General features: G+C 43.5%; 3 protein-coding genes across 19 annotated transcripts in view; all 3 read left to right on the top strand.

Annotated features, from left to right (window-relative positions):
* Window positions 1-7,084, top strand: part of Znf84 (zinc finger protein 84) — a 55,070-nt gene extending 47,986 nt beyond the window's left edge. For all 12 annotated transcript variants that reach the window (XM_058579732.1, XM_046445870.2, XM_046445866.2 and 9 more), the window contains one exon: window positions 380-7,084. In XM_058579732.1, coding sequence (XP_058435715.1) covers window positions 380-2,361 — 1,982 coding nt within the window. In that variant the 3' untranslated portion in view covers window positions 2,362-7,084. The remainder of the gene's footprint in view (window positions 1-379) is intronic.
* Window positions 7,085-11,270: 4,186 nt separating this feature from the next.
* Window positions 11,271-27,275, top strand: Znf140 (zinc finger protein 140). The gene is made up of 4 exons (XM_046445896.2): window positions 11,271-11,559; window positions 13,732-13,858; window positions 14,070-14,165; window positions 25,199-27,275. Exons 1-4 carry the CDS (start codon window positions 11,551-11,553, stop codon window positions 26,350-26,352), a joined length of 1,386 nt encoding a protein of 461 aa, XP_046301852.1. The 5' UTR covers window positions 11,271-11,550; the 3' UTR covers window positions 26,353-27,275.
* Window positions 25,284-27,282, top strand: part of Znf10 (zinc finger protein 10) — a 45,302-nt gene continuing 43,303 nt past the window's right edge. For all 6 annotated transcript variants that reach the window (XR_006851970.2, XM_046445888.2, XM_046445884.2 and 3 more), the window contains exon 1: window positions 25,284-25,419. The gene's annotated coding sequence lies outside the window, so the exon portion shown is untranslated. The remainder of the gene's footprint in view (window positions 25,420-27,282) is intronic.

Below are 27,282 nucleotides of genomic sequence, written 5' to 3'. Positions count from 1 at the left end.
TTGGGATTGCAGGCGTGCACCACCACTCCTGGATCTTCATGCATTCACATTTTTCTTTGATAAACTCATGTCTGGCAAGAGCCAAAGGTGACTGTAGGTTTGTTCTGTTTTCACTGCTTCCTATATTTTTCAGTACCTAGGGGGTAAGCATTCTACTTTGGGAGTTATTTTATACTCAGAGGCTAAACCTTAAAAACACAGTTAGTTGGGCTGGAGATATAGCTCAGTTGGTAGAGTGCTTGCCTGGCATGCACAATGCATCCCCAGCACCAAAAAAAAAAAAAAAAAAAAAAAAAAAGGCAGTTAGTGCCTCAGCATAGCATATCTGGTGTTTTATTTACTTAAACATAACCAAATGGGTGTTTTGTTTCCTTTGTAGAAGTCTGGCAAGTAGATGCTCAAATGAAGTGGCACCAGGATAACCAAGACAAGCTTAAAAATGTGAAAAGAGGTCATGAATGGGATGCATTTGGAAAAAAATTCAATCCAAGTATGAACGTTGTTCCTTTAAGTAAATCAAATAATGAAGGTGACTTAGGTGGATTGATTTTAAGACATCATTTAGATTTGCTTATTCCAAGAGCAGATTATGGAAGAATGGAATCAGATGACTTGAATGTATTTAATAAATTGTTTCTCAATACTGAACCTGAGGAAACTGATTCTTGGTTGAAATACTATGAATGTGATAAATGTGGTAACAATAGCTATAAAAAGTCACAGATTGTCATTTTCCACAGAACTCGGTTAGGAGAGAAGCTCTATGAATGCAGTGAATGTAGGAGACGCTTCAGTAAAAAATCCAGTCTCATTAAACATCAGAGCAGACACATAAGGGAGATAGCCTATGGCTGTGGTAAATGTGGCAAAACCTTTCCCCAGAAGGCACAGTTTGTTACACATCACAGAACTCATACCGGAGAAAAACCCTATGATTGTAGCCAGTGTGGGAAAGCTTTCTCCCAAAAGTCACAGCTTACGTCCCATCAGAGGACACATACAGGAGAGAAGCCATATGAGTGTGGCAAATGCGGGAAAGCTTTCTCCCGGAAGTCACATCTCATATCTCACTGGAGGACACACACAGGAGAGAAGCCCTATGGATGCAGCGAATGTGGGAGGGCTTTCAGTGAGAAGTCAAATCTTATCAATCACCAGAGGATTCATACAGGAGAGAAGCCCTTTGGATGCCTGGAGTGTGGGAGAGCCTTCAGCAGGAAGTCGCAGCTGGTCACCCATCACAGGACGCACACAGGAACAAAACCCTATGGGTGTGCTGATTGTAGGAAAGCATTCTTTGAGAAATCAGAACTCATCAGACATCAGACTGTTCACACTGGAGAGAAACCCTATGAGTGCAGTGAATGTAGGAAAGCCTTTAGAGAGAGGTCAAGCCTCATTAATCATCAGAGAACCCATACAGGAGAGAAGCCGCATGGATGCATTCAGTGTGGGAAGGCCTTCTCCCAGAAGTCACACCTCATATCACACCAGATGACACACACAGGAGAGAAACCTTTTGCCTGCAGTAAATGTGGGAAAGCCTTCAGCAGGAAATCCCAGCTTGTTAGACACCAGAGGACTCATACTGGAGAAAAACCCTATGAGTGCAGTGAATGTGGAAAAGCCTTCAGTGAAAAGTTAAGCCTCACTAATCATCAGAGAATTCATACAGGAGAAAAGCCTTATGTGTGCAGTGACTGTGGGAAAGCCTTCTGTCAGAAGTCCCATCTCATTTCACATCAGAGGACACACACAGGAGAGAAACCCTATGAGTGCACAGAATGTGGCAAAGCCTTTGGTGAGAAGTCCAGTCTTGCAACTCATCAGAGAACTCACACAGGAGAGAAGCCATATGAATGTAGGGACTGTGAAAAGGCCTTCTCCCAGAAGTCACAGCTAAATACTCATCAGAGAATCCACACAGGAGAGAAACCCTACAAGTGCAGTCTTTGTACAAGAGCATTCTTTGAGAAGTCAGAATTAATTAGACATCAGAGAACTCATACAGGAGAAAAACCTTATGAGTGCAGTGAATGCAGAAAAGCCTTCAGGGAGAAGTCAAGTCTCATTAATCACCAGAGAATCCATACAGGAGAGAAACCCTTTGAATGCAGGGAATGTGGCAAAGCCTTCTCTCGGAAGTCACATCTTATCCCACATCAGAGGACACACACAGGCGAGAAGCCCTATGGATGTGGTGAATGTAGGAAAGCCTTCTCTCAGAAGTCACAGCTTGTTAATCATCAGCGAATCCACACGGGAGAGAAGCCTTACCAATGCAGTGAGTGTGGGAAAGCCTTCCCACAGAAGTCCCAGCTCATTAATCATCAGAGAACTCACACAGTAAGGATGGCCTAGGTGTGCCCTTGATGGGACATTTTGACAGATCTCACTTTGTTCTACTTCAGAAAATGCAGTTATGGTAATTTTTCAGGTAATATTTGCATCACGTTTTGCATCAGAGTATTCCTTAGGATCAGAACTCTATAAATGAAGCTTATAGGTAGAGCACTCAGCAGGAAGCATGCGAGAATACTTGGACACCAGCCTTCATGGAGCAGAATGATACTACGAACACAGTGAGTCCCAACTATGGTCAAGTCTTGTGCAGTGGAAAGTTCCAGTACGGGAAATCCCGTGAATATCAGAAAGCCTTCCAGAGGTCAAATCTCATCAGCTATTAATATTCCCACAGGAGATGAGGGATAATTCCCAGAATGCAGCAAGTGAGGCAATACTTTTTCAGGAAACAAGAGCTTGTTGTACATAAGAATATGCCATTAGGAATGAATTTCTATGAAATCACTATCTCTGGGACATGTACCCCCAGGATGTTGTACTTTAGAGAGTTCATGTTGTAGATAAGCCTAAGAATTACCTTGGAAATGTGTGCCCCTTGAAGTAATGCTGTCATGGAAACCTCACAATTATAGATGTGGGTACCAGCAGTCTAAATGGCTGACAGATGTTTCCTTCAAAGTAGGAAGTTTTAAAAATATGTGAATAAATGAATCATTGAAACATTTGAATAGGAGATTTCTTGTATTTATGGCTTATTGTCCTCTGTCACATAATGCTTTGTATTTGGGCATTGCAGGTAGCTGTTGCAGGAAGCGTGAAGCATATGTAGCTTATGGTCCCTCTGATGTGTCAAGACACTACATGTCACTGGCTTTTCTGTCTTAATGCTGTGAAAAGGGTAATTGATTTAACATGGCTTTTTGCCAGTATCAATAGATTAGGCAATAATAACACATTTCTTTTTTCTTATTGTTTGTTGACATCTACAGAGATTGGTTGTTAATATTGACCTTCTTCTTCAGTAATGTTAACATTTCCAGTGCCCTCAGAGTCTGAGGAACATTTTATATAAAATCTTGTATATGCAGAGGCAGGAACCAAGAGTAGCACAGTGATACAAGATACTGACTGAAGAAGGGTGGTGAGCTGCAGTCCTCCGCTGCAAACTCCTGAGGGACGAGAGTGGTGAGCTGCAGACTCCTGAGGGACACAAAGCCTCAGGCTGTTCCTCCTGCCTGTGTTCCCAGGCTGCGAGATCCAGGCACAGCTTGCCTCCGAACTGCTGTGATGAAATACAGCTGCTCTGTGTTGCTGCTGTTCTGGGTGTTGTTAAAAAAAATTAGTTGTGGAAACCAATTATTTAAGAGTGACAATTCACTCTTAAGTAAAATACAATGAATTTTGTGGTGAAATACTCTGTGAACATTCAGGGAAGCTGCTTTTGCCTTCCTGCACATTTCTGTGACTACTGGACAAGTATTAGGAAACAAGATTTCTGTAATTTCTTCATTTGACATATTTGTGTTTCACCTTCTTTCAACAGCTCCATGACTCCTGGGAGAAATTACTATTTTAAATTTCATTTCCTTTAAAATGCAGGAAACATCCCTTAGCTAAATTAGAATTTTATAGTTCATTCTCTCTGTAATGTTCAGAGATGTCTAATATCAAGCTTTTGAGCTTGATTTCAAACTTCAGAAAATTGAGATTTTTCTTACACAGAAATTGCTTTAAAAATATATATATTTATTTTGTTTATTTTTATGAGGTGCTGAGGCTCGAACCCAGTGCCTCACATGTGTGAGGCAAGTGTTCTACCACTGAGCTACAACCCCAGCCCCCGCTTGTTTTTTTTAACTTTTTTTAATTTTAGTCTTCAGTGGATCTTTATTTTATTTGTGTATATGTGGTCTGAGAATCAAACCCAGTTTCTCATAATGCTAGGCAAGCGAGCTACCACTAAACCACAGCTCCAGCACCCAAAACTGTCTTATTAGTATCGTTTATGTAATTTCTATTGTAATCATATTCTTTAATTAATTTTGCAACATAGTTGGGAAGTTAAGACATTAGATAAATGTGATTAAATTTCTAAACCAATATAACAGAATTTCAATGTCCAAATTGTCCCCACTCTTTTTTCATAGTAATTTTTTTGTGGTGCTAGGGATTGAACCTAGGGCCTTGGGCACACCAGGCAGGTGCTCTCCCATTCAGCTATACCCTCAGCCCCCTCCTAGTGATTTTTTTTTTTTTGTGTGTGTGTGTGCCAGGGATTGTATCCAAAGGTGCTTTACCACTGAGCCACATCCCTAGCCCTTTTTATTTTTTATTTATAGACAGGGCCTCACTAAGTTGCTGAGACTGGCCTTGAACTTGCAATCCTCTTGCCTCTGCCTCCTGAGCCACTAGGATTACAGGCATGTACCACTATGCCTGGCTCATAGTAAATTTTTTTAAACAATTTTTATTTAACGTTTAATTAATTAATTAATTGTATGTTGTGCTAAGGATCGAACCCAGGGCCTTGTGAGTGCGAATCGAGCGCTCTACTGCTGAACCACAACCATAGCCCCTCATTATTCTTCCTACAGTTTATGGTGTGCCTATTTTCTCTAATGCTTGAAAGTTATTTTGCCTGGCAAAGGAAACAAACCTTTGTAAATGAACAAACAATAACAGAATGATGTTCGGCTTTGTGATTTTTCCACTTTTCCCTTCCATCCCTCATGGTGTCTCTTTCCTAGTCATACAAATTGGTTCATTAGGTCTAGTACTGAGTCAGCAATCTTTTCCAAATTTGCTTACTCCACTTTTAGGTTATTCCACTAACTATTAAGCAGTTAAACGTAATACTGTCTTCAATGGGTAGTGGAACTTCAGCACTAGCCTGCTGATTGATTGTCCAAGAAGAGAACAACCCTCAGCTTTTTGAGAGTCAGGCTGTAGTCACAGGGAGGTTCAGTGCTGACTCAGAGACCTAGTCCACAGAGGACCTGGTGTGCACCCAGTTGCTTTGTGAAGCCTCTTTGGAACTTTCTGATTCTGCCACGTCCCTGGGGGGGGGGGGAGCTCTGATTCTGGAATTAGATATTTTTAGTGTATGTTTTAAATGCCTTAACTACAAAAAACATCTTTCTACACTTCCCTCATTGATTTCCTATTATAAATCCCACATCACAAGGAAGTTTTGGGGTTGGGATTGTGGCTCAGTGACAGAGTGCTTGTCTAGCACATATGAGACATTGGGTTTTGATCATCAGCAACACATAAAAATAAATACAACAAAGGTATTTTTAAAAAGGAAATTTTGCTGGGCATGATTGTACATGCCTATAATTCAGCCACTTGGGAGGATGCAGCAGGAAAATTGAAAATTTGAGGCCAGCCTCAGAAACTTTGCTAGACCCTGTCTCAGAAAGCTCTAGGGATCTAGGGATATAGCTTATTGATAAAGTACTCCTGGGTTCTGTCCCTAGGAGAAAATAATAATGATGTTAAACTGATTTTACTTGTGATTTCATGGAGCATATTAAGCAATACTGAGGGAGAATACTTAATATGGGATAGCATTCCTTGTTATCCTATTTGGCCACCAGTTTCTTCCACAGATCTCGAATTGTATGCAGTTCTACAAAAGATGATTTATACTGTACTCTTTTTGCTAAGGAATGGGGCTCTTTGGAGATCCAGTTTGTGTATTTTGAAACCTATCCTAGGTATGCCCTCTGTTTGGCATTTTTTTTTTTTTTTGGTGGACTCTGCCACAGTTATCTGTGGATCCCCCCATAGGTTCCTGATGTTGATTTGAAGAATGTTACCTGTAGAAACCTGAGATGAATACCATGTATAATTTATCTAGCAAAGCCTTTATTATAAACAACAGAGTATAGACCTCTAGGCCTTTGGGATCTACCCTTGAGACTTCCTCAGTCATTTGGTTGGTTGTCTGGAGGTACGCATCCAGGTTGTCAATCTCAGTGGGCCTGTCTACTTATTTGCTTAGGGTACCAGCGAGCTTTCAGATGCTTAGCACCTGAGAATACTGTTCTGAGTGCTCATTAATTATCCAGGGCCCTTGCAGCTTCAGGCACACTCTCTGCACCTTGCTCCCATTCTTTTTAGTTCATTTTCTTCACTTCTTACATGTAGTGGTCATTTTAATGCAAATTTGGTAACACATTTCCATGTTGAAATATTGTGACCCACGGTGGACTCTTCATTGAAATATACCAGGACTTTTATACAAACCCATGCCAGTATTATTTTAAATTATTTTTGAACATAATTTTTTTCTCCTATGCAATATTTTCTGGTTTCCTTGAACTACTGGCAGTTCCTAGAGGTTTCTGTACTCTCTGATCTTTGTTTTTTTGGGGGTGGATTTTTTTTTTTCAAATCTATTGCAACTAAATGCTGTGGTTCTTTGTTAATGCTTATCCAATATTTGATGCATGTGGTTATGAACCTGTCCGTGTATTTCTCACTGTGACAATGTAATCATTGTATGTTTTATCTTTTCTATTAGAAGGCTTCTGGAAAGCGTGACTCTTGTCTCTAGTTTCTGGAGTTATAATATTTAATGTTGGCTGTTTTCTGTTCCATGGAGAAATGTGGTCTGCACTAGAGAAGATGAAGCTATCGTGGAAGCAAGGTCCATAAAAGGCCTGGTACCTGCTTCTCCTTGTCTTGATGTCCAGATTTACTCTGCCCTTTCCATGCTTCAATTGTTGGGATAATCCAGATATCCTAATAAAGCCTCTTGTTTGCTTTGCTGGTTCATGTTGTGTTTGTTACTTACAATCCAAATATCCTTACTAACAGGAAGCCAGGCTATCATAAAGTGGGTTCTTAGGAGGCAGGCACTTAGAAGTTTGGGGTACAAGGTGTTTCCTGAGGTTAGCAGCTGCCGAATTGTGGGAGAATAAGAAAGGAGTAAATAGAGGAAAATGTCAAACTGGACTTTCGGTTGTCCCAAGCCAATGGCGCCCACAGCAGATATTGTTTGCCGGAATGTCTTGGTGGGCCTTGATGGCCAGGCCTGGCTCAGCTGTGAGAGGCAGGCTAGGGGCCCTCAGGAGACCTGGACAAGTTGATAGCCAGGTTGTCTGCTGACTGCTCCCTCTGCCAATGGACAGCATGTTCTTCCTTGAGGAGGATCTGGACGATGCATCTGGGACTGCAGTTTGCCCTTCCCCTGCTTAGACACTGTCTTTTAAGTTACCTCTGGAAGTCGCTGCTCTAGGGTTTCAGTGGGACTCTGGGACACCGAGGAAGGTGAGTAGGACCATCCACAGCTCCTCCTGCTGTGTTTGCTGCCTGGTAGCCTCTTTATTACGGCCTCTGGCATGTCCCAGGACCTCATCCCCACAGGGTCTGAGCCCTCATCACCATGCCCTTCCCTGATCCAAGCTGCTGTCTCTGGCCATTACTGTAGTAGTTTGGCCTGGAAGCCCCAAGAGGCGCCTAGAGGGTCCTGAGTTCCCCTCCTGTGGTCTGCTCTGTTGTGTGATGGCAGCTGAACCTCTTGGTGGTCAGTGCCAAGCAGCCCTGCAGAACCCCACTCTCCTGGCCTGCTGGTCCTGGCCATAGGGAGCACAGACTTCCCACAGGGCATCTCTGGTTGATGGCTTAGAACATATGCTCTGACCTGTGTTGAAAAGGAGTCAGGAACTTTAGCCCCGCAGAGCCCAGAGGTGTCACATGAGGCACAAGGTTCCCCATGGGGTCTTTGGTCACAGAGGCAGGTGTTCTGCTCTCAGCCAGGTGTTTGGGCCCTGCACATTCTCTTTGGGCATGCAGAGCCTTGCTAAGGTCTTTGGCCCGCCTGGTTGCTGCAGGCACACCTCCAGCAGAGCTCTTCAGAGTACAGCACCACTGTGAGGGTGCTGGGTCCAGAGGATCCTGGCGTCCTGAGCATACTCTTGCATTTCCTTTGCTTCACAGTGGATCCCCTCATCTGATGCACTGTTATTTGGGTCCCCAAATGGCATAGCACACTAAGTCTTTGTAATTGTCCTGGCTGAGGCCCAATGTTCAGCGAAGAAAAACCTTCCCTTGAATCTGCCCTGTAAGAACAAACCACTGGGTTTTCTCAACCCAAATGGCCAACCTGAGACCAGTTTTTACTGGTATCGTTCAGGAACCGTACCTCCAGAGGCACAGCCGTGGCCTCTGGTGAAGGTTTACTGCCGACAGTGCCTGAAACAGCCATGGAAACGGGACTTGGGTGTTGGCCCAGCACAAAAGCCCTATCGTTGCCCCACAGCTGCCTGTTCATGTGCCAGCTGGGCCAGCGCTATTGTGGCAGCCCCTAGCCAGATCTGGTTGCTCTCATGGCTGTCTGGAGCCTCTTCCATGACGTTCTCTGATCAGTATCTATGTGCAACATGAAGATCTCCATGCATGCCCACCCACACAGTCTGTTTTTACTGCAGCCCTGGTTCGACTTTCTCCTTCCAGGCCCTGTCCAGCCAGCTGGACCGTGCACCAGGTCCCTGTGTCTGCAGGCCTTGGACCACTTTCCACAGGTGGATAGCTTCGTGCATCTGTAGCAGAGTGGCTTCCCTTTGTGACTGTCAAGTTGCCCTTAAGTGAGTTGCCTTGCTTCCACGCAGAACTGAGGCTCTCCTGTCTGACGGGTTGCACAGGGCAATAGGTGGCCATCGGCAGTGGAAATAAGTGCCGCTATAGAAGTAGGGGTTACAGCCCTCAGGGGGGCATCCCTTTGGGTAATGGCTGCACCTGTCCACATTGATGCCGCAGTCTTGGTGTGACTCAGCCCTTTGTGGACAGTGTGACCACATCACTTGATAGATTGCAATGGGGTGTTCCATCTCTCAGGTCCTGATGACACACCAGGAGCTGTTTCTCAGGAGCACATGTGCAATGATTTTAATGTGGCCACCCCCACCCAAACTCATGCTGTATCTTGGTCCCCAGTGCAGTGGTGTTGGGAGGTGTTGGGGCTTCAAATTTGTTTTTTATTTTTTAATACTGGGGATTGAACTGAGGGGCACGTTATTGCTTAGCTGCATAGCCAACTCTATTTCTTATTTTTGAGACAGGATCTCCCTGAGTTGCTGAAGGTCTCCCTAAGTTGCTGAGGTTGGCCTTGCATTTGCTGTCTTCCTATTACAGCCTCCCTAATCACTGGGATCACAGACCTGTGCCACTGTGCCTGGCTAAGGAAGACTCATGCTCCTCGAGGGAGCAGGTTCTTGCTCTCTTGGGACTGGGTGACTGTACTGTGAGACTGTGGTGTTATGAAGTGAATCTGGCACCTTTTCCCCTTTCTCTCTGTGTCCCTCTGTCTCTCTCTGATGCGTCTTTCCAGTACTTGCATGAGGCCCTTGACAGATGCATCTACCTCATCTTGAGCTTCCCAGCCTCCTGAACTGGGAATTATATGAACCTTTTTAAAAATAATTACCATGGTCTCAGGTATTGTTATAGCAGCAGAAAACAGACTAAAACGATAAAATTGTCCACCACCAGATGATTTTCCCACAGAGCAGCTGAGATGGGCCTGTGGTTCTCCCCTGGGGTCTATCACAAACTCTGTGTGGCATCTTTCCCTGTTACTGACACTTTGAGCTCCATAGGGTGTGCTAGATTGCATGCCCAAGCATCAGGGCTGCTTTTATTGGTTGACCTTCTGGAGAGCTCTTTGCTCTACCCCCCATGCTAGAAGCTACTTAATGTAATGTACTCAAGTTCCATTCATTTTTTCTGCAAATGACATAATTTCATTCTTCTTTATGGCTGGAAAAAAATTCCATTGTGTGTATGTACCGTATTTTCTTTATCCATTCTTCTGTTGATGGACATCTAGATTGGTTCCATAGTTTGGCTACTGTGAATCATGTTACAATAAACATGGGTATGCACATATCACTGTAGTACAATGACTTTAACTGAAAATAATTTCTAGCCAGGCGCAGTGGCCCATGCCTATAATCCCAGTGGCTTGGAAGGCTGAAACGGAGGATTGTGAGTTCAAAGTCATGGTCAGCAAAAGTGAGGCTCTAAGCAACTCGGTGATACCCTGTCTCTAAATAAAATACCAAACAGGGCTGGGGATGTGGCTCAGTGGCTGACTGCCCCTGAGTTCAATCCCGAATACCAAACAAAACAAAACACCAAAACAACAACAACAGTAACAACAAAAAACCCCAAAAGTAATTTCTAAATACTGGGTAGAGGACATTCAGGTGAAAAGATTGCTGAACGAAGGATTCCTTTAAGATCAGTTCACTGTTCTCTGGGCCTAGTGGGCATCTGGACAAGATGTCATTACATATTGGAAGGTCCTCCTGCGTCCTCCTCTATCAGACACGGCAGCATCCCAGGGGTTCAGTGAGTCCAGAGCGCTAGTATCTGCACCTCTTAAGGTGCAGGCAGGACAGGTAAGGACAGGCGGGGGCAGGGGCGCCCCTCCCGCGGCTGCTGCCTCACGTATTTCCCAAGTCTTTAGGGAGCATCTTTCAGCAGCTCTGTAGGGGCAGGCCAGACTGTTACTGCTGTAACAGTCATAAGGCTCTGGTTTCCTGTCGGCCGGCAGGCTGGGGGCTGCGGTAGGACCTCAGGGAGGTGGTCTTCTGGGCTCTGGTTTCCTGTTGGAGTCCAGCGCAGGCTGGAAGTTGTGTAGGGACACAGGGAGTGTGGTCCCCTGGGGTCGGTTTTCAGTCTTAGGAGTTACTGTCCTGGTTTGTAGAAGGTCATCTGGGAGACTTATTTTCTGGTCCTTGGTTTTGTGGCTGGTACCGGGGCCTCCTGGGAGTTGTAGTAGAGCCGGGTCCTCTGGGCTCCAGTTTCCTGGTAGGGTCCAGGCGTATGCTGGGAGTTGTAGTAGAGCCGGGTCCTCTGGGCTCCAGTTTCCTGGTAGGGTCCCGGGGCATGCTGGGAATTGTAGTAGAGCCTATAGGAGGCAAGTTCTCTGGGCTCCGGTTTCCGGGGCATGCTGGGAGTTGTAGTAGAGCGTCTAGGAGGTCCTACTAAGCTGAGAGTTGATTGTGGTTGTGTTGGTGCTGCAAAGGCCGGTGCTTGGTCGTTGCAGAGTTGTCCTCCTGTCCGGAGACCTGTCCCACAGCGGTGTCCCTCGGCGGAAGCTGCGCTGCGCCGCAGGGGAGGAGGCGGCGTCCTGGCTAAGCTGCTGCGCAGAAGGAGCACCCGCCGGCCCCCCAGGCTGGCGCCCCCCCCAGTCCGCTTCGTGCTGCACCGCTCTTTCCCGGAGCCTCCTGAACCATGTCTGTGGTAAGCTGACTCCCATTTCCTCTCGGGTGCGCAGCTGGCTCAGGCTCGGGTCGCCAGCGCGCGGGAAGGCCGAGTAGTACAGGCGGCTCTGCCCTGGCCTTGGACCGCCGCTCTGCCCTGGCCAAGCTCTTGGACCGCGGCTCTGTCCTGGCCTTGGACTGCGGGGTCTGCCCTGGCCAAGCTCTTGGACTGCAGGCCCCGCCCTGGCTTTGACCTTGGGCTCTGCCCTAGCCTTGGACTGCAGGCCCTGCCCTGATCAAGCTCTTGGACCGCGACTCTGCCCTGGCCTTGGACTGCGGGCTCTGCCCTGGCCAAGCTCTTGGACTGCAGGCTCTACCCTAGCCGGGCTCTTGGACTGCAGGCTGGGTGGCTGGAGAGGGCAGGTATCTTTCCAGATGCTGCTGTTCCTGGCTGATGGAAGGAACGCTCACCTTCTGGGCGCCCCTCCCACGGCTGCTGGCTCACGTATTCCCCAAGTCTTTAGGGAGCATCTTTCAGCAGCTCTGTAGGTGATTTGGTGAAGCCCCTGGGTACTTGATGGAGGAAAGTTATGGAGACCCCCTCCCTTCTGGATGGAAAACCTTGTGCTGTGGTTTCACAGTCCCTCCAAGTGATTCTGATGCACGGCCCCACCTGTCTGGGGGATGCAGCAATAGCAAAATTCCTGAAGTCACAGAACTCATTTTTCAGATTTGACATTAAGTGCTTTTATCAAGGAACACTGATTGCTTTTATCTCATTTGGGCTAAATGCTTGTCTGATTATTGTGTTTCACAGGAGTGGGCATAACAGGGTCAGCCATTCCAAATTAATGCACCAGATTTTGCTTCCACATGCCTGTCCTACTTTTTGTTACAGTTGTCTCCAAATCCAGAGGCTATCTGGAGGATCTTACTGTTTCCTTTATTAGTTAACTTTTTATCACTTTTTAAAAAACTTTGAAACTAAAAAATAACTGCCATCAATCTGATGCTGCCACTAGTTCTAGAATTTTCTTTCTTTCTTTTCTTTTTTTTTTTTTTTGGCTATACGCTAGGGATTGAACCTAGAGCCCTGCTGCACATTAGACAAGGGCTCTACCTCTGACCTCCATTCTAGCTCAAAATTTGGGACTTTTAAAATTCCCATTCATATCTTAAGAGTTAATTAGGCGAATCACTTAAGTAGTTCAAAACCAGCCTCTGAAGCAGAGGCTTGTATATTATTCCCCAACCCTGAGGGAAGGAATTTAGGCTCCTTCCTGGAGCTGTATGTACATTGCTTATCTTACTTGTTCTGCGATGTTGTTGACTGCTGTTATGCTTCACAACTATTTCTTTGGGACAACATTAACAAAAGTGAGTGCACATGTCCCATTTCACAGGTGTTGCTGCTATGTGCTATAGCTAGTTATTACCATGAAACAGGCCAAATTATCTTAATATAGGCTGTTGCTAAGGAAAACAGACATTGTTTATTTGATAACATTCATGAAATGTATTTTTTTGGTGGGGATACCAGGGTGCTTAACACTGCACTACATCTCTAGCCCCCTTTAAAAAAAATTTCTTTTTGAGACAGGGTCTGGCTAAGTTGCTTAGGCACTCATTTGTTGCTAATGCTGGTTTTGAACTTGCAATACTTCTGCCTCAGTCTCCTGAGTCACTGGGATTACAGGTGTGTTCTGTGCCCAGTATGAAATATAATATCTTAAGAATTTTTTCAACTACAGTGTGAAATTCTTATTGTTCATGTATATAGTCCTAAATCTTGAACAAAATTAAATCATCTTAGAACACATCACTTATGGTTTTTCTTCTTTTGAACAAAACAATAATCTAAGCAGAGTCAGGCATTATGGTGTACACCTGTAATCCCAGCTACTCAAGAAGCTGAAGCCAGAGAATCATAAGTTTTAGGTCAGTGTGGGCAGCTTAGTGAGACCCTGTCTCAAAATAAAAGGGTCTGAGGGGTGTAGCTCAGTGGTTCAGTGAGTGCCCAGCATGCTTGAGGCCCTGGGTTGGATCCCTAGTGTGGGAGGGTGGGAGAAGCTAGATTGTTAGTTGAAAAATACTTAGAATTCTGGAACCTCTCATTGTCACTACTCTGCACATTTTCCGTTCTCCACAGTGAGACTCATCAGGGACTAGCAAGGCATAGGTCTTGGTTGTGAAGACATCTGTGTCATTTCAGGAATCGGTGACATTCAGAGATGTGGCTGTAGACTTCTCCCAGGAGGAGTGGAACTGGCTTCAGCCTACTCAGAGAGATTTGTATAGATGTGTAATGTTGGAGAACTACAGCCATCTGGCTTCACTGGGTGAGTATTCCTCCCAATTGCCATCAGGCCACAATTTTATCTTTATTATAGATGTTGGAAATGGATTTTTACAAATTATTTCATCAGATGGAAGTATAACATCATCAAATCTTCAAATTTTTCATACTTCAATCTGCTATTTATTTTAATGGTCCCTTTTTTCTTAGAGTTTAAGGACTGACTTTGAATTTATTTTGTTTTCTGTAAGCAGGTCTTTCCATTTGTAAGCCAGATGTGGTTTCCTTATTGGAGCAAGGGAAAGAGCCCTGGCTGGGAAAAGGAGACGTGAGCAGAGATCTCCCTTCAGGTGGGTGAGGTAGAAACTGCCAGGGAAAGTTTTTAAAGTAACAACACCATTAGTCAATGAGAAGGCAATACTTTTAGAATGCAAGTTGGGAATTTTCCCACAAACATACCAACGATGTGGAGATGATGAAGTCTTGCTCACAGCGTACATGAGAGAACTCAGCCACATCCCCAGCCCCCCCCCTTTTTTTTTTCCCCCTTTCATATTTTATTTAGAGACAGGGTCTTGTGGAGTTGCTGAGGGGAATTCCACTCGTGACCCTCCTGCCTCTGCCTCCTGGGCTGTTGGGATGCAGTGTGGCCGCCAGGCCTGGCCTCACTGTGCCTCCTGCTGTCTCACACTGTGCCTCCTGCTATCTCGCCTTTCTTCCTTCAAATCAGCAAATGTGTCTGTTGCTTAAATAAGAAGTCATGTATAGTTTATAGTGTTGTTCTTTTTAGTCATCTTGGAAAGATTAAATCGTTGTTTGGCTGGTTGATGATCGATTCATTTATTCATGTATTAATATTTACTGAAATTTTAATCTTGTCAAGACTTTCTCTCAGGCAATACAGAGACTAAAGGATATACAAAATTGTAGAAACTATCAAAGAATTTGTGGCCTTTGTGTGTTTTTAAGTAACACGAGTTAGAGATTAGCAGTTCCACAATGAGAGAAGGAATTTCAAGTTGGTATTTTAGGCCAGAATATTCTGGGTAGGGATTGAAAAGAAAACAAAAAACAGGAAAATCCTGGTTTTTATTTATTTAATTTTTTTTTTAGTTGTTGATGGACCTTTATTTTATTTATTTGTATGTGCTGCTGAGAATCGAACCCAGTGCCTCATACATGCTAGGTAAGCGTGCTACCACTGAGCCACAACCCTAGCCCTAGGAAAATCCTGGTTTTAGAAAAAAGATGACAGATAAGTTTGAGATATACTTGATGGGATTAGAAGATGATACAAATGAAGGTGTTCAGCCATGGTTGTTGGAATGTATCTTAGAAAAAAGTTCAGGCTAGAGATGCAGATTTAGGGATCTTACACAAAGAGGTAAAAATTGAAGCCATAAATAAACTGAGAATGGCTCTGAAAGCCTTCCTCACCTTTGGTTGGCAGTCAATTGCTGATCAGACGCATCTTTATTTTTATTTTTTTGGTACTGAGGATTGAACCTAGGGGTGCAAAACCACAGAGCCCCAGCCCCATCTTTTTATTTTTAATTTTTTTAATATTAAGAAATTTTTTTAGTTGTACATGGACACAATACCTTTATTTTTATTTACATGGTGCTGAAGACTGAACCCATGCAAGGCAAGCCCTTTACTACTGAGCCACAACCCCAGCCCCCCAACTCTTTTTATGTTTTAATTTGAGACAGGGTCTCCCTAAGTTGCTTAGGGCCTCACTAGTTCCTGAGGCTGGCTTTGAACTCATGATCCTTCTTCCCCAGCCTCCTAAGCTACTGGGATTATAGACATGTGCTATTGCACCTGGCTGATGGACCTCTTTAAAAATAAATATGGCCATGCCCACTCTTGAAAATTTATTATGGAAAAAATATGAATCCATATTTGTATGTCTTTAGAAAAAGTTCTGTAACCTCTGTAGCTGGTGCTGAATCAGAGGTCTACTAGAGGCACAGTGACCTTTAGAGAATGGTCCTATTGAGGAAAAAGGAAGACATCTGTGTTTAGGAAACAGCAGCATATAAGGCCTGAAGAGGGAACAGGAGATGTGCTGTAAGAACATCTCTTGCTGTCAGGAGAGTAGTTGTCATTAATGTCCTGGTACAGAGACTTCTAAGAGGATATAGAGAAGGTCTTAGGAAGAAGGTGCTGATGTGGACTAAAGTCAAGCGGGAAAACATGTACACGGGACTTTATTCAAATGCAAGTTAAACAGTAAAGATGTCTTTTTCTAAACTTTTATTCATTTAGTTAGTTGTTGTGATAGGGTCTTGCCATTACCCAAGCTGGTCTCAAATTCCTGGGCTCTAGCAGTCCTCCTGCCTCAGCCTCCTGTGTAGCTGGGGTGATAGGCATTTGCCATCTGGCTTCTTTTGGGCAATAAAAACAAACAAACAAAATCCAAAACTAATGCGATCATATTGGGGAAGTAAGAAAAGGGACAGCGTGGAGGAATTGCTCGGATTTCACTACTGTACTGTAGCTCTTGGAAATTTTGTCTTTATTCCCAGTACTAGCGATTGAACAGGGATTTAAGCATGCTAGGCAGGTCCTCTACCACTGAACTATGCCGCCCACCCCAGCCTTTATTTTATTTTTTGTTTTGATACAGGATCTCATTAAGTTGGCCAGACTGGCCTTGAACTTGTGGTTCTCCTGCCTCAGCCTCCTGAATAATTTGGATACAGGTGTGCACCATCATGTCTGGCTTTCCTGTTATATTTTTTGGGGTACTTAGTACTAGGGATTGCACTTAGGGGTGTTTAATCTCTGAGCCACATCTCCAGCCCTTTTTATTTTTTTTATTTTGAGATAGTGTCTCTCTAAGTTGCTTAGGGCCTCACTGGTTGCTGGGGCTGGCTTTAAACTTGGGATTTTCCTGCCCCAGCCTCCTGAACCACTGGGATTATAGCCGTGAACCACCATGCCTGGCTCTGTATCTTTTTTTGAAAACTCCTTATTGTGAAATATCACACAGAGACAGTAATGATGTGTAATCATAAACATGCATCATTTTTTTTTTTTTTTTGGTACCAGGATTGAACCCAGGGTGCTTAACCCTAACCATATCCCCAGCCCTTTTTATATTTTATTTAGAGACAGGATCTTGATAAATTGCTTGAGGACTTTGCTAAGTTGCTGAGGCTGGCTTTGAACTCACGATCCTCCTGCCTCAGCCTCCTGAGATGCTGGGATTACAGGCGTGTGCCACCATGCTTGGCTAAAGTAAACACTTTACATTTAAAAGTTTTTATCATAACCTAGTCTAGCTCTAATAAGATCAATAGAGACATCTAGTTAGTTAGTCGAGGGAGGCAGAAAGATTGGTAAAAAATAAGGACATAGAATCCACAGGACATAATAATTGAATAGGTGAACATGACTAGACATGAAGAAGGTTCAGGAATTATGGTTGGCATCATCATTTGCTTGGTAGTATTATCTCCTAAGAAGGGAATGATGAGCAAGTTTGTGTAGGGGCTCAAGAGTGTATCAGTTTGTGTTTTGGGTCTCTGTGGGACACCTGAGTATCATTTATGGAGCTGAAGAAAGATATCTCAGTGCTCCTCAAATTTTAGTCTGCACAAAAGTCACCTGGAGAAGTACCAAATCCTTCCTGGGCATCTCCCAGAAATTCTGTGAGTAGGTTGGGGTAGAGTGCCAGGTTTGCATTTTGAACAAATTACCAGGTGATGCTGATATGGGGCTAAACTAGATATTTAGGAGTTACCTGGAGAGATTTTTAAATTTTTAAATTTCTTTGTAAAATTCCTGTGTAATTATTACTGAGTTTTTTTCTTAACTAACTTTCCCCAGTCCTTGCTAACAAGCTATATTGCTTCTCTACAGCCAAAGCTAGTGAATTTGTTGTGTATTTATATCACTTAAACTTTGTTGTAGAAATAAAAATACCCCAAACCTTTCTATACTGATTTTTTTTTCTTGTAAATACTGAAAGGATTTTTTGAAAATAACAAACTTTACTTTAGGATGACTTTATGTTCACAAAATTGAGAGGAAAATACAGATAGTTTCCACTCAGCCGTGGTCTCCACACATATACAACTTCCCCGTTATTGACGTCCCTTGCTACAGTAGTGCATTTCATATAAAGGGACTTGAGCACCATGGATTTTATTGTCCAGAGTGTGTCCTGGAACCGGTCCCTGTGGATACAGAGGGATGACTGTGTTCTCTGTTGCGTCTTGCTGTATCGGCTGGGATGTCCAGTGTCATGTGTAAAGGCGGTGGTGGGGGCATATCCTTCTTCTCCTGGTCTCACCAGGAAAGCTTCCTAGTTCTCACCATTCTGCATGATGTCAGCTTGAGCTTTGTGGGTTTTAGATCAAGTTGACGGATCTCTCCTTCATTCCTGTTTTGCCAGGAGTTGTCATGAGTGGGTTTTGGAGTCGGCAGGTGCTTTTTCGTATCTGTGGATTTGTGATTTCTGCCTCGTGTGTTGTGTTACAGTAATTGATTCTCAAATGCTGAACCAGCCCTGCATATCTGCAATCAGTCCCACTTGGTGCTGGGTGTGGTTCTTTTTATACGCTGTTGGGTCTGACTTGCTAATACAGGTAACCCTTTAGACCTGTGGAGGGTTGGATCCAGGACTGTCTGCCTGCAGATGCTCAGATGGCATAGAGTTTTCATATGAGCTGTCACATCCTCCTGTGCACTTTAAATCACCTCTAAGTTATTCATAGTGCCTGACGCAGCATGAATTCTACAGGAATTTATTGCACTGTTGTTGGGCAATAATGACAAGTCTATATACATGTTCAGTAATTGTTTTCTTGAATTATTTTAAACATTTATTTTTTAGTTGTAGGTGGACACAATATCTTTATTTTATTTTTATGTGGTGCTGAGGATCGAACCCAGTGGCTTACGCATGCCAGGCGAGTGCTCTACTTCTGAACCACAACCCCAGCCCTTTCTTGAATATTTTTGATGTGTGGTTGAATCTGTAGATACAGAGAGCCAACTACTCAGGGAAGATTTCTACATGATGTTCATGGGAGATTGCTGAGAGCCATTGCCAAGTAGGAATGACGCATCGCAATTTCTTTGTCAGCCTACTCCATGTTGCTTAGAGGAAGGACTCTCCTTTGGACCCAGGTCATTTGCAGTGACATTGCATGTATGTTTGAGTAAGGTGACCCTGCTCAAGGACCAGGGTGGATCCGGGTTTAGGGAGGATCCTGCTGGATTAGGGTGGGTCCAGGTTTAGGGTGTATCCTGCTGGGAATAGGGAGTATCCCGCTCCTTGGGTTTAGGGTGGTTCCAGGTTTAAGGTGGACCCTGCTGGGAATAGGGCGTATCCTGCTGCCTCAAGCGCCTGCCCGCTCCTTGAGTTCCCGTTGAGTTCTCACGGGATTCAGAGAGTATTTTGGGATGCAGAGCCCAGTGGAAGTGTAGATTTTGCCCAGAACGTGTTTGTAGAGTGCTGGTGTGAGTTCGGGAATAAAGAATTGCTGTTTGAATCTACAAGGCTGTGAGTGGCTCGTGATTTTGTGCCCAGCCAGACTGCGGCAATTGGTGGCCCAGACGGGGAACGTCTAAAGCTTAGAGGTAAGTGAAATTGCTCGCCCCTGAGGGAAGGTGAGAGAATGGGTGACCATTTCAGAAAACAATGTGTTCTTGTTTTGATTTATTTTGTTTTTGTTTCAAGCTGCCTATCCCTAGAAATTTCTCAGGCAACCTGGGAAAAATGGTTGGCTAAAGGTTTGAAGTTTGTCGGCCCTGAGGAAGAGAAAATTGATACAACAATTTTTTATTCTGTTTTTGTTTCATTCAGTTTCGGTTTTGTTTTGTGTTATCTTATTGGGTTGCGTTATCTTTATAGTAGATTAGAAATCAGTAAAAAACAAACCGAAAAGGTGTTAAGTAAATTGTTAGAGGTTCAGACCATGGAGAAAGACATTTTAGATCAAGCAAAAGAGAAAGGCTCTCGAGCTAGTCAGACAGAGGAAGAAAATTTAAAGGAAAAGGAGTTATTAGGAAAAAGGCCACAACAGGAGGCTGTTACTAACTCCGTTTTATCACCAGAGGGCGTAATTCAACCAACAGCCCCACCTATGGAGACAGCTGAGTGGCCCTCAAACCCCGTAGTTGATAAATGGGATCCTGAGACAGGACCTCAAAGATTAGCATGCCCTATACTTGAACAGGTAGGAGGGCAGCGAATTCACCGTGCTTTAGATTTTAAAACAGTGAAGCAGTTAAAGGAGGCTGTAACAACCTATGGTCCCCAAGCACCCTTCACGGTAAGCATGGTTGAGTTCATTACTAACTTGGACATGACGCCAGCAGATTGGGTAGCATGTGTAAATCTGTGCTAAATGGAGGACAATATTTGTTATGGAAGGTTGCCAATGAGGAATTTTGCACAGAGACAGCTAAGCGAAATGCAGCAGCCGGTTACCCTCAAAGAAATCTAGATATGTTGTTAGGAAAAGGACCTTATGAGGGTCAACGGCAACAAATTGAATATGATCCTGCTATATATGCACAAATTGCTGCAGACGCAGTTAGGGCATGGAAGACTTTACAAGGACATGGAGATTTACAAGGTCAGCTATCTAAGGTAATACAGAAAGCTAATGAACCTTACGCTGAATTTGTAGATAGGCTTATTCAAATAGCTGCCAGAATTGTTGGGGATACAGAACAGGCAATGCCATTAATAAAACAACTGGCTTATGACCAAGCAAATCGTTGCTGCAGAGAGGTCATTAGACCATGGAGACATGAATTTAAACACATATATTAAATTATGTAGAGACATTAATGAACAAGGGCAAGTCTTGGCAGCTGCAGTACAACAGGCTTTAGATGCCAGGCCAAAAACATGCTACAATTGTGAACAAACAGGACATTTTAAAAGGAGTTGACCCGTAGGAGAAGGGTTTAACAAAACTAGGTATCAAAGGAATCAAATACCAGGTATTTGCCCACAATGCCGTAGAGGGAGACATTGGGCTAATGAATGCCATTCTCAAACCACCATAGAGGGTACTCCCTTATCAAAAAATGGACAAGGACCAGGTATTTACCCACGATATCGTGGAGAAAGGCATCAGGCTCCATTGCCAGAAAACGGACTGGGGGGCCCAATGCTCTGGGGCCCACAACCACAAATATACGGGGCAGTGGAGGAACTCAGCAACACCATCAGGGTAGTGCCCAGGACACATTGTCCATTAAATCCCTCATCAGACAAACCCGAGGGAGCGCAGGGTTGGACATCTGTGCCTCTGCCAGAGCAGTACTAACTCCAGAGATGGGAGTTTAAATCATTCCCACAGGAGTTAAAGGACCTCTTCCCCAAGGAACAGTAGGCTTATTATTGGGACGTAGTTCATCTACACTAAAAGGACTTATGATAAGTCCTGGGGTAATTGATCCCGATTATGTAGGTGAAATAAAAATTGTAGCTAGTTCTCCAAGAGGTATATTAGTAATTTCACCAGAAGATAGAATAGCACAGTTGTTAATAATACCCAGCCTACATAATAAATTTTCTAGTCGTAGTGTAGAAAGAGGTTCCAGGGGATTAGGCTCCACAGGTGTAGATTGGGCTATGCTGTCTTTAAATGTAGATTCTCGCCCAATGCTAAAACTAAATATTCAAGGACATGAGTTTAATGGTCTACTGGACACAGGTGCTGACCTTAGCATCATATCTCGTCAAGAATGGCCAAAACATTGGCCATTACAACAAGCCACTCAAACGCTTCGAGGCCTAGGAGTGGTGACTAATCCCCATAGAAGTGCAATGGTATTAGATTGGAAGGATCCTGAAGGATGTGAAGGAACTATACAGCCATATGTATTGGATCATCTTTCTATAAATTTATGGGGACGAGATGTCCTAGATCAATTAGGTTTGACGTTAACAAATAACATCAATCCTAATGCGCCCACTACTAGAGCTAGACAAGGTTTTAGGAAAGAAAAAAGATTAGGAGAACAAGAACAAGGTATAGCCGCACCAATACAAATAGATCAAGGAACAGACAGACATGGGTTGGATTTTCAGAAAGGGCCACTGAGACAATCAAAATTACTTGGAAATCAGAAAGACCAGTGTGGGTTCCTCAGTGGCCCCTGACTAAAGAAAAGATACAAGTAGCCAATGATCTGGTCAAACAACAATTAGCGGAGGGACATATACATCCTTCCTTATCTCCCCATAATACTCCCATTTTTGTCATCAAAAAGAAATCTGGTAAATGGAGATTATTGCAAGATTTAAGAACCATTAATGATGAGATGGTTATTATGGGACCTGCTCAATCAGGGATTTGTCAATTGTCTGCTTTGCCAAAAACCTGGCATGTTTTAGCTATACATATTAAAGATTGTTTTTTTCGATTCCAATTCATCCCGAGGATAGTCCACGTTTTGCATTTACTATCCCTGCATTAAATCATGAAGGTCCTGATCAGAGATATGAATGGAAAGTACTCCCTCAAGGGATCGCTAACAGTCCAACTATGTGTCAAATCTATGTTAACAAAGCAATCCAGCCACTTAGAAATCAAAATCCTGAACTACAAATATTTCACTATATGGATGATGTATTATTGGCACATAAAGATACAAGGTTGCTGGGTGCAGAGGCACATGCCTGTAATCCTAGCGGCTCAGGAGGCTGAGGCAGGATGATCTCGAGTTCAAAATCAGCCTCAGCAACTGTGAGTCACTAAGCAACTCAGTGAGACCCAGTTTCTAAATAAAATACAAAGTAGGCTGGGAATATGGCTCAGTGGTCGAGCGCCCCTGAATTCAATCCCAGGTAACCTCCCCCGCAAAAGACATAAGGTCTATTTACTTTTCCCTAAAAGTTAACAGTGATAATATGGAATAGCATTCCTTCCCCCTCAAAATGTGTCAAACTATGTTAGAAAGAAAAATGAATTGTTTTTTTTTTTTTTTTTTTTTGTGTGGTGTTGAGGTAGAGCCCAGGGTCTTATGCATGATAGGCAAGTAGTCTATCCCTGAGCTAGATCCTCAGCCCAGGAGAATAGTGAATTTTTAAATGTGTTATTGAGAAATAATGTTAAAATTACAGAAAAGTTGTAAGAATAACACAAAGAATACCCACATGCCCTTTACCTACACTGCTCACATGTTGCCACATTTGCCTTATTATTTGGTTTACATTTTTTCCTGAAACATTTGAGAATAAATTATACATATCATGGTATTTTACCCTTACATACTTGTGTATTTCCTAAGAATAAAGATTTGAAAACACACACACACACTTATATTTATTTTGGTACTGGGGACTCAACCTAGGGGTGCTTAACCACTGAACCACATCCTCAATCCTTTTTGTTTTTTTATGTTGAGACAGGGTTTCACTAAGTTGCTAAAGCTGGTCTTGAACTTGTGATCTTCCTGCCTCATCCTCCTGAGTCACTGGGATTACAGGCATGCACCACCTGCCTAGTGAGGATTTGAATATATTTTTTTAAAAACCCCTTCAGCTGAACTTGGTGGTGCATATCTGTAGTTCCAGAAGCTTAGAGGCTGAGACAGGAGAATTGTGAGTTCAAGGCCAGCGTGGGCAATGTAATGAAAATCCTGTCTTGTTATGGTTTGGATATGAGGTGTCCTGCAAAATCTCATGTGTGACACAATGCAAGAAGGATCAGAGGAGAAATGATCGGGGTGTGAGAGTCTTACCCTAATCAGTTAGTTGATCCCTGATGGGATTAACTGAGTGGTAACTGGAGGCAGGTAGGGTATGGCTGGAGGAAGTGGTTCGTTGGGGTCGTGGTTATGGGGTGTATATTTTGTTTCTGGAAAGTGGAGTCTCGCTCTGCTTCCTGATCACCATGTGAGCTGCTTCCATCTGCCACACTCTTCTGCCATAATGTTCTGCCTCACCTTGAGCTCCAAGGAATGAAGTCTGCCTTCTTTAGACTAAAACCTCTGAAACTGTGAGCCCTCAAATAAACTTCTCCTCTTCTACAAGTATTCTAGTCAGATCTTTGAGTCACAGCAGCAAAATAGCTGACTAGAACACGTCTCAAAAGATAAAAAGGGGGCTGGGGTTATGGCTTAGCAGTAGAACGCTCGCCTTGCACGTGCAAGGCCCTGGGTTCGATCCTCAGCACCACATAAAAATGATAAATAAATAATAAAATTATTGTGTCCAACTACAACTACAAAAAATAAATATTAAAAAAAAAGATAAAAAGAACTAGGGTACAACTCAGTGGTAAAGCATCCTGGGTTCCATCCCTAGGATCACAAAAAACATAAATCACAGTTTTATAAAATTTTGTTCCAAATGAAAACTGAAGTCACTTTATAAAATTCAGGCTTGAGGAAATCAAAGCCGTGCCTGTCTGTGAAAGGTATTGGATGGGAAGATAGCTGCGCCAATGTTGAGCCTCCTGTCCGCACAGAAGGCCGAGTCGGTGCGCAGTTCTTGGAGAAACATTTTCTTTCCTCCCACTTGGCACAGGTATTGTATGATGTTCCAAACGGCACTCGGCCCACAGTTGGATGTCTTGTGGGACCTGAAGAATACCTGCAGTGTTCATTAGCAGCATCATGGACTTGCCACTTTCAGATCATTCTGGCAACCAGTGCAGTTTGAACAGAGACCTGAACATGAACTCCTGTCCTTCATGAACATCTGTCTCCTGGATGATTGTGTCTTTGTCCCCCTCTCCTTCGTTACTTACATGTGGTCTTTCCCCCTGTGTGTCCATATCTCTCTTAACCTTGTCTCTTCTGATTACTGGGCACACTGCTCAGACTTCACAGCTAAATATAGCAGCTATGAAAGCCGTGGAATTGCTAAATTTTATTTTTAATTTCCCCCCAATTCTCTCATCAAAAAGGGAGGAATGGCAGAGTTGGGTGTGGTGACACATATGTGATCCCAGCAACTCAGAAAACTAGGGCAGGATTGCATGTTTGAGGCCAGCCTTGGCAACTTAGTGAGACCCTGTCTCAAAATAAAAAATGGAAGGGGCTGGGGCTGTAGCTCAGTGGTAGGACACTTGCCTAGCATGTGTGAGGCTCTGAGTTTGATCCCCAGCACCACATAAAATAAAAACAAATGAAATAAAGGTATTGTGTCCATCTACAACTAAAAAATATTTAAAAAAAAGGGTGGGGCAATGGTGGTGAGAATAAGCCAAGTCTGGCCTGCTATCTCAGCCACTTGGGTGGCTGAGGCAGGATCATGAGTCAAGCCCAGCTTGGGTAACCTAGTGAGACCCTGTCTCAATATAAGTAAGTAAATAAAAGGAATGGCTTTTAAATTTACTTAATACAGAAAAAAAAAAATTGCTTTATTTGCTTTTTTTTTTTTTTTTTTTGTATCTTTCAGTGTCAGAGTCAAGTATTGAGATCCAAGAAGTTTCTCCAGAAGATGTCATTCATGATGACTCATCCCAGTATTTGATGATGGGAAGAATGCTAAGCCAAGGTCCCATGTATTCCAGCATTAAAGGAAGCTGGAAATGCAAGGGTGGTCCTGACACACTTCAAGGAAATCAGGGATGTACTGGGAAAGTGGCAGACCCTCACCAAGAAACTCTGCCTCGACACGTGAGTATCTGTGCGGTAGAAAGGCCCTATGGATGCCGCGAGTGTGGGAAGACATTCAGTCGGCGGTTTTCCCTTGTGTTACATCAGAGAACTCACACTGGAGAGAAACCGTATGTGTGTAAGGAATGTGGCAAAACCTTTAGCCAGATTTCAAATCTGGTGAAACATCAGATGATACATACAGGGAAGAAACCCCACGAGTGTAAGGACTGCAATAAAACCTTTAGTTACCTTTCCTTCCTCGTTGAGCACCAGAGAACACATACTGGGGAGAAACCCTACAAATGTACTGAGTGTGGAAAGGCCTTCAGTCGTGCTTCCAATCTCACCCGACATCAGAGGATTCACATAGGGAAGAAGCAGTATGTTTGTAGGAAATGTGGGAGGGCCTTCAGCAGTGGCTCTGAACTTATTCGCCATCAGGTGACACACACTGCAGAGAAGCCTTACGAGTGCACTGAGTGTGGGAAGGCATTCCGGCGCTCCTCACACCTCACTCGACATCACAGCATCCACACGACCAAGACCTCCTACGAGTGCCCTGAGTGTCAGAAGGCGTTCCGTTGCCATTCGTTCCTCACGAAACACCAGAGAGTCCACGCTGGAGAAAAGCTCTACGAATGTGACGAATGTGGAAAAGTCTTCACTTGGCATGCGTCTCTCACGCAGCACACGAAGACCCACACTGGAGAGAAGCCCTACAACTGTGCTGAGTGCAACAAAGCCTTCAGCAGGAGCTTCTCCCTCATTCTGCACCAGGTGACTCACACTGGAGAGAAGCCTTATGTTTGCAAAGTGTGCAACAAATCCTTCAGCTGGAGTTCAAACCTTACTAAGCACCAGAGAACACACTCACTGGACAACCCCTATGTTTATGAAAATTCATTTAATTACCACTCTTTTCTTGCTGAACACACTATAAAGAAAACCTAAGAATAAATTCATCAGTAAACAGCAAAAGGTAATGCCTCACTTTCCCTTCAGACAACTCTCAGAAAGAAGCCTTGTGTGAATGTGAAGATGTGATCCACACCTTATTCAAAATCCTGCAGAAGAGTCCCAAAATCTGTGGGAAAGCCATTCTAGCTGCTCATTCTCTATCAGAAGACGAAATCACTATTGAGGAAATTGTTCTTATAACACTGAAAATACTCTTCATTTGGTAGGAGTCTCTCACTCTACTTTTGTAAATTCCTTCCTATTAAGATATGAGGGAACTTTTATTTGAGATATCAGTCCTTATTCTTCATCTGTTAGTTCAGCCAGGACAGATGCATGGTAAGAAAGAGCTTTAGAAAAGGATACTTTGGACATCAGAAAGTACATAAATGAAGTGATGCATAGAAACACAGTGCTTGGGAATTCCTATATTTTCCATTCAGTATTTATTAAAATTTTAAATACTCTTGAAGGATAGAAGGCAGTATCTGAAGCTCAGATGAGGGAATCATGTTGAAAAACTACTCTAATGAGCAGTCATCTTGGGTGTGGGGAAGGGTCTCATTTTGGGGTGGGGGGAGATGGGATTTTTTAAAGAAGTGAATTCAGAAGAAGAAGTTATAAATAAACCTTTTGGCTTTTACTAAACTAATCTTGTACCTGCTCATCTTCCACAGCATATGTGACTCTGAAAGTATAACTACTACGATATTGACATCCACAAGAAGAGTGCTCTGCTTTCATAGGAACATCATACAAACAGAAACATTAGGCGTTTTCTGGTTTTAACTTTGCAGTGAGAGAATTTGGTTTTAAAGTTATGCTAACTCCTGTTTATCCTTGAATCTAACTAAGACAGTCTGAAATGGAAGATGCATCACAGCAAATTTCCCAGGCAGTTTCCCTTTTTTGTTCCATTTACAG

The sequence above is a fragment of the Marmota monax genome, unplaced genomic scaffold (assembly GCF_021218885.2).
Source record: "Marmota monax isolate L192 unplaced genomic scaffold, Marmota_monax_Labrador192_F-V1.1 WCK01_AAM20220418_F8-fsc00200, whole genome shotgun sequence".
Lineage (NCBI taxonomy): Eukaryota > Metazoa > Chordata > Mammalia > Rodentia > Sciuridae > Marmota > Marmota monax.
Note: the sequence above shows the minus strand (reverse complement) of the source record. Positions and strands in the feature narration are given on the sequence as shown.

Bases quoted from the DNA above. Each gene is read 5' to 3' on its own strand.
- Znf140 (XM_046445896.2), top strand. The intron at 13,859-14,069 runs GTGAGTATTCCT...TTCTGTAAGCAG, and splicing joins CAGCCATCTGGCTTCACTGG to GTCTTTCCATTTGTAAGCCA. The intron at 14,166-25,198 runs GTGGGTGAGGTA...TGTATCTTTCAG, and splicing joins GAGCAGAGATCTCCCTTCAG to TGTCAGAGTCAAGTATTGAG.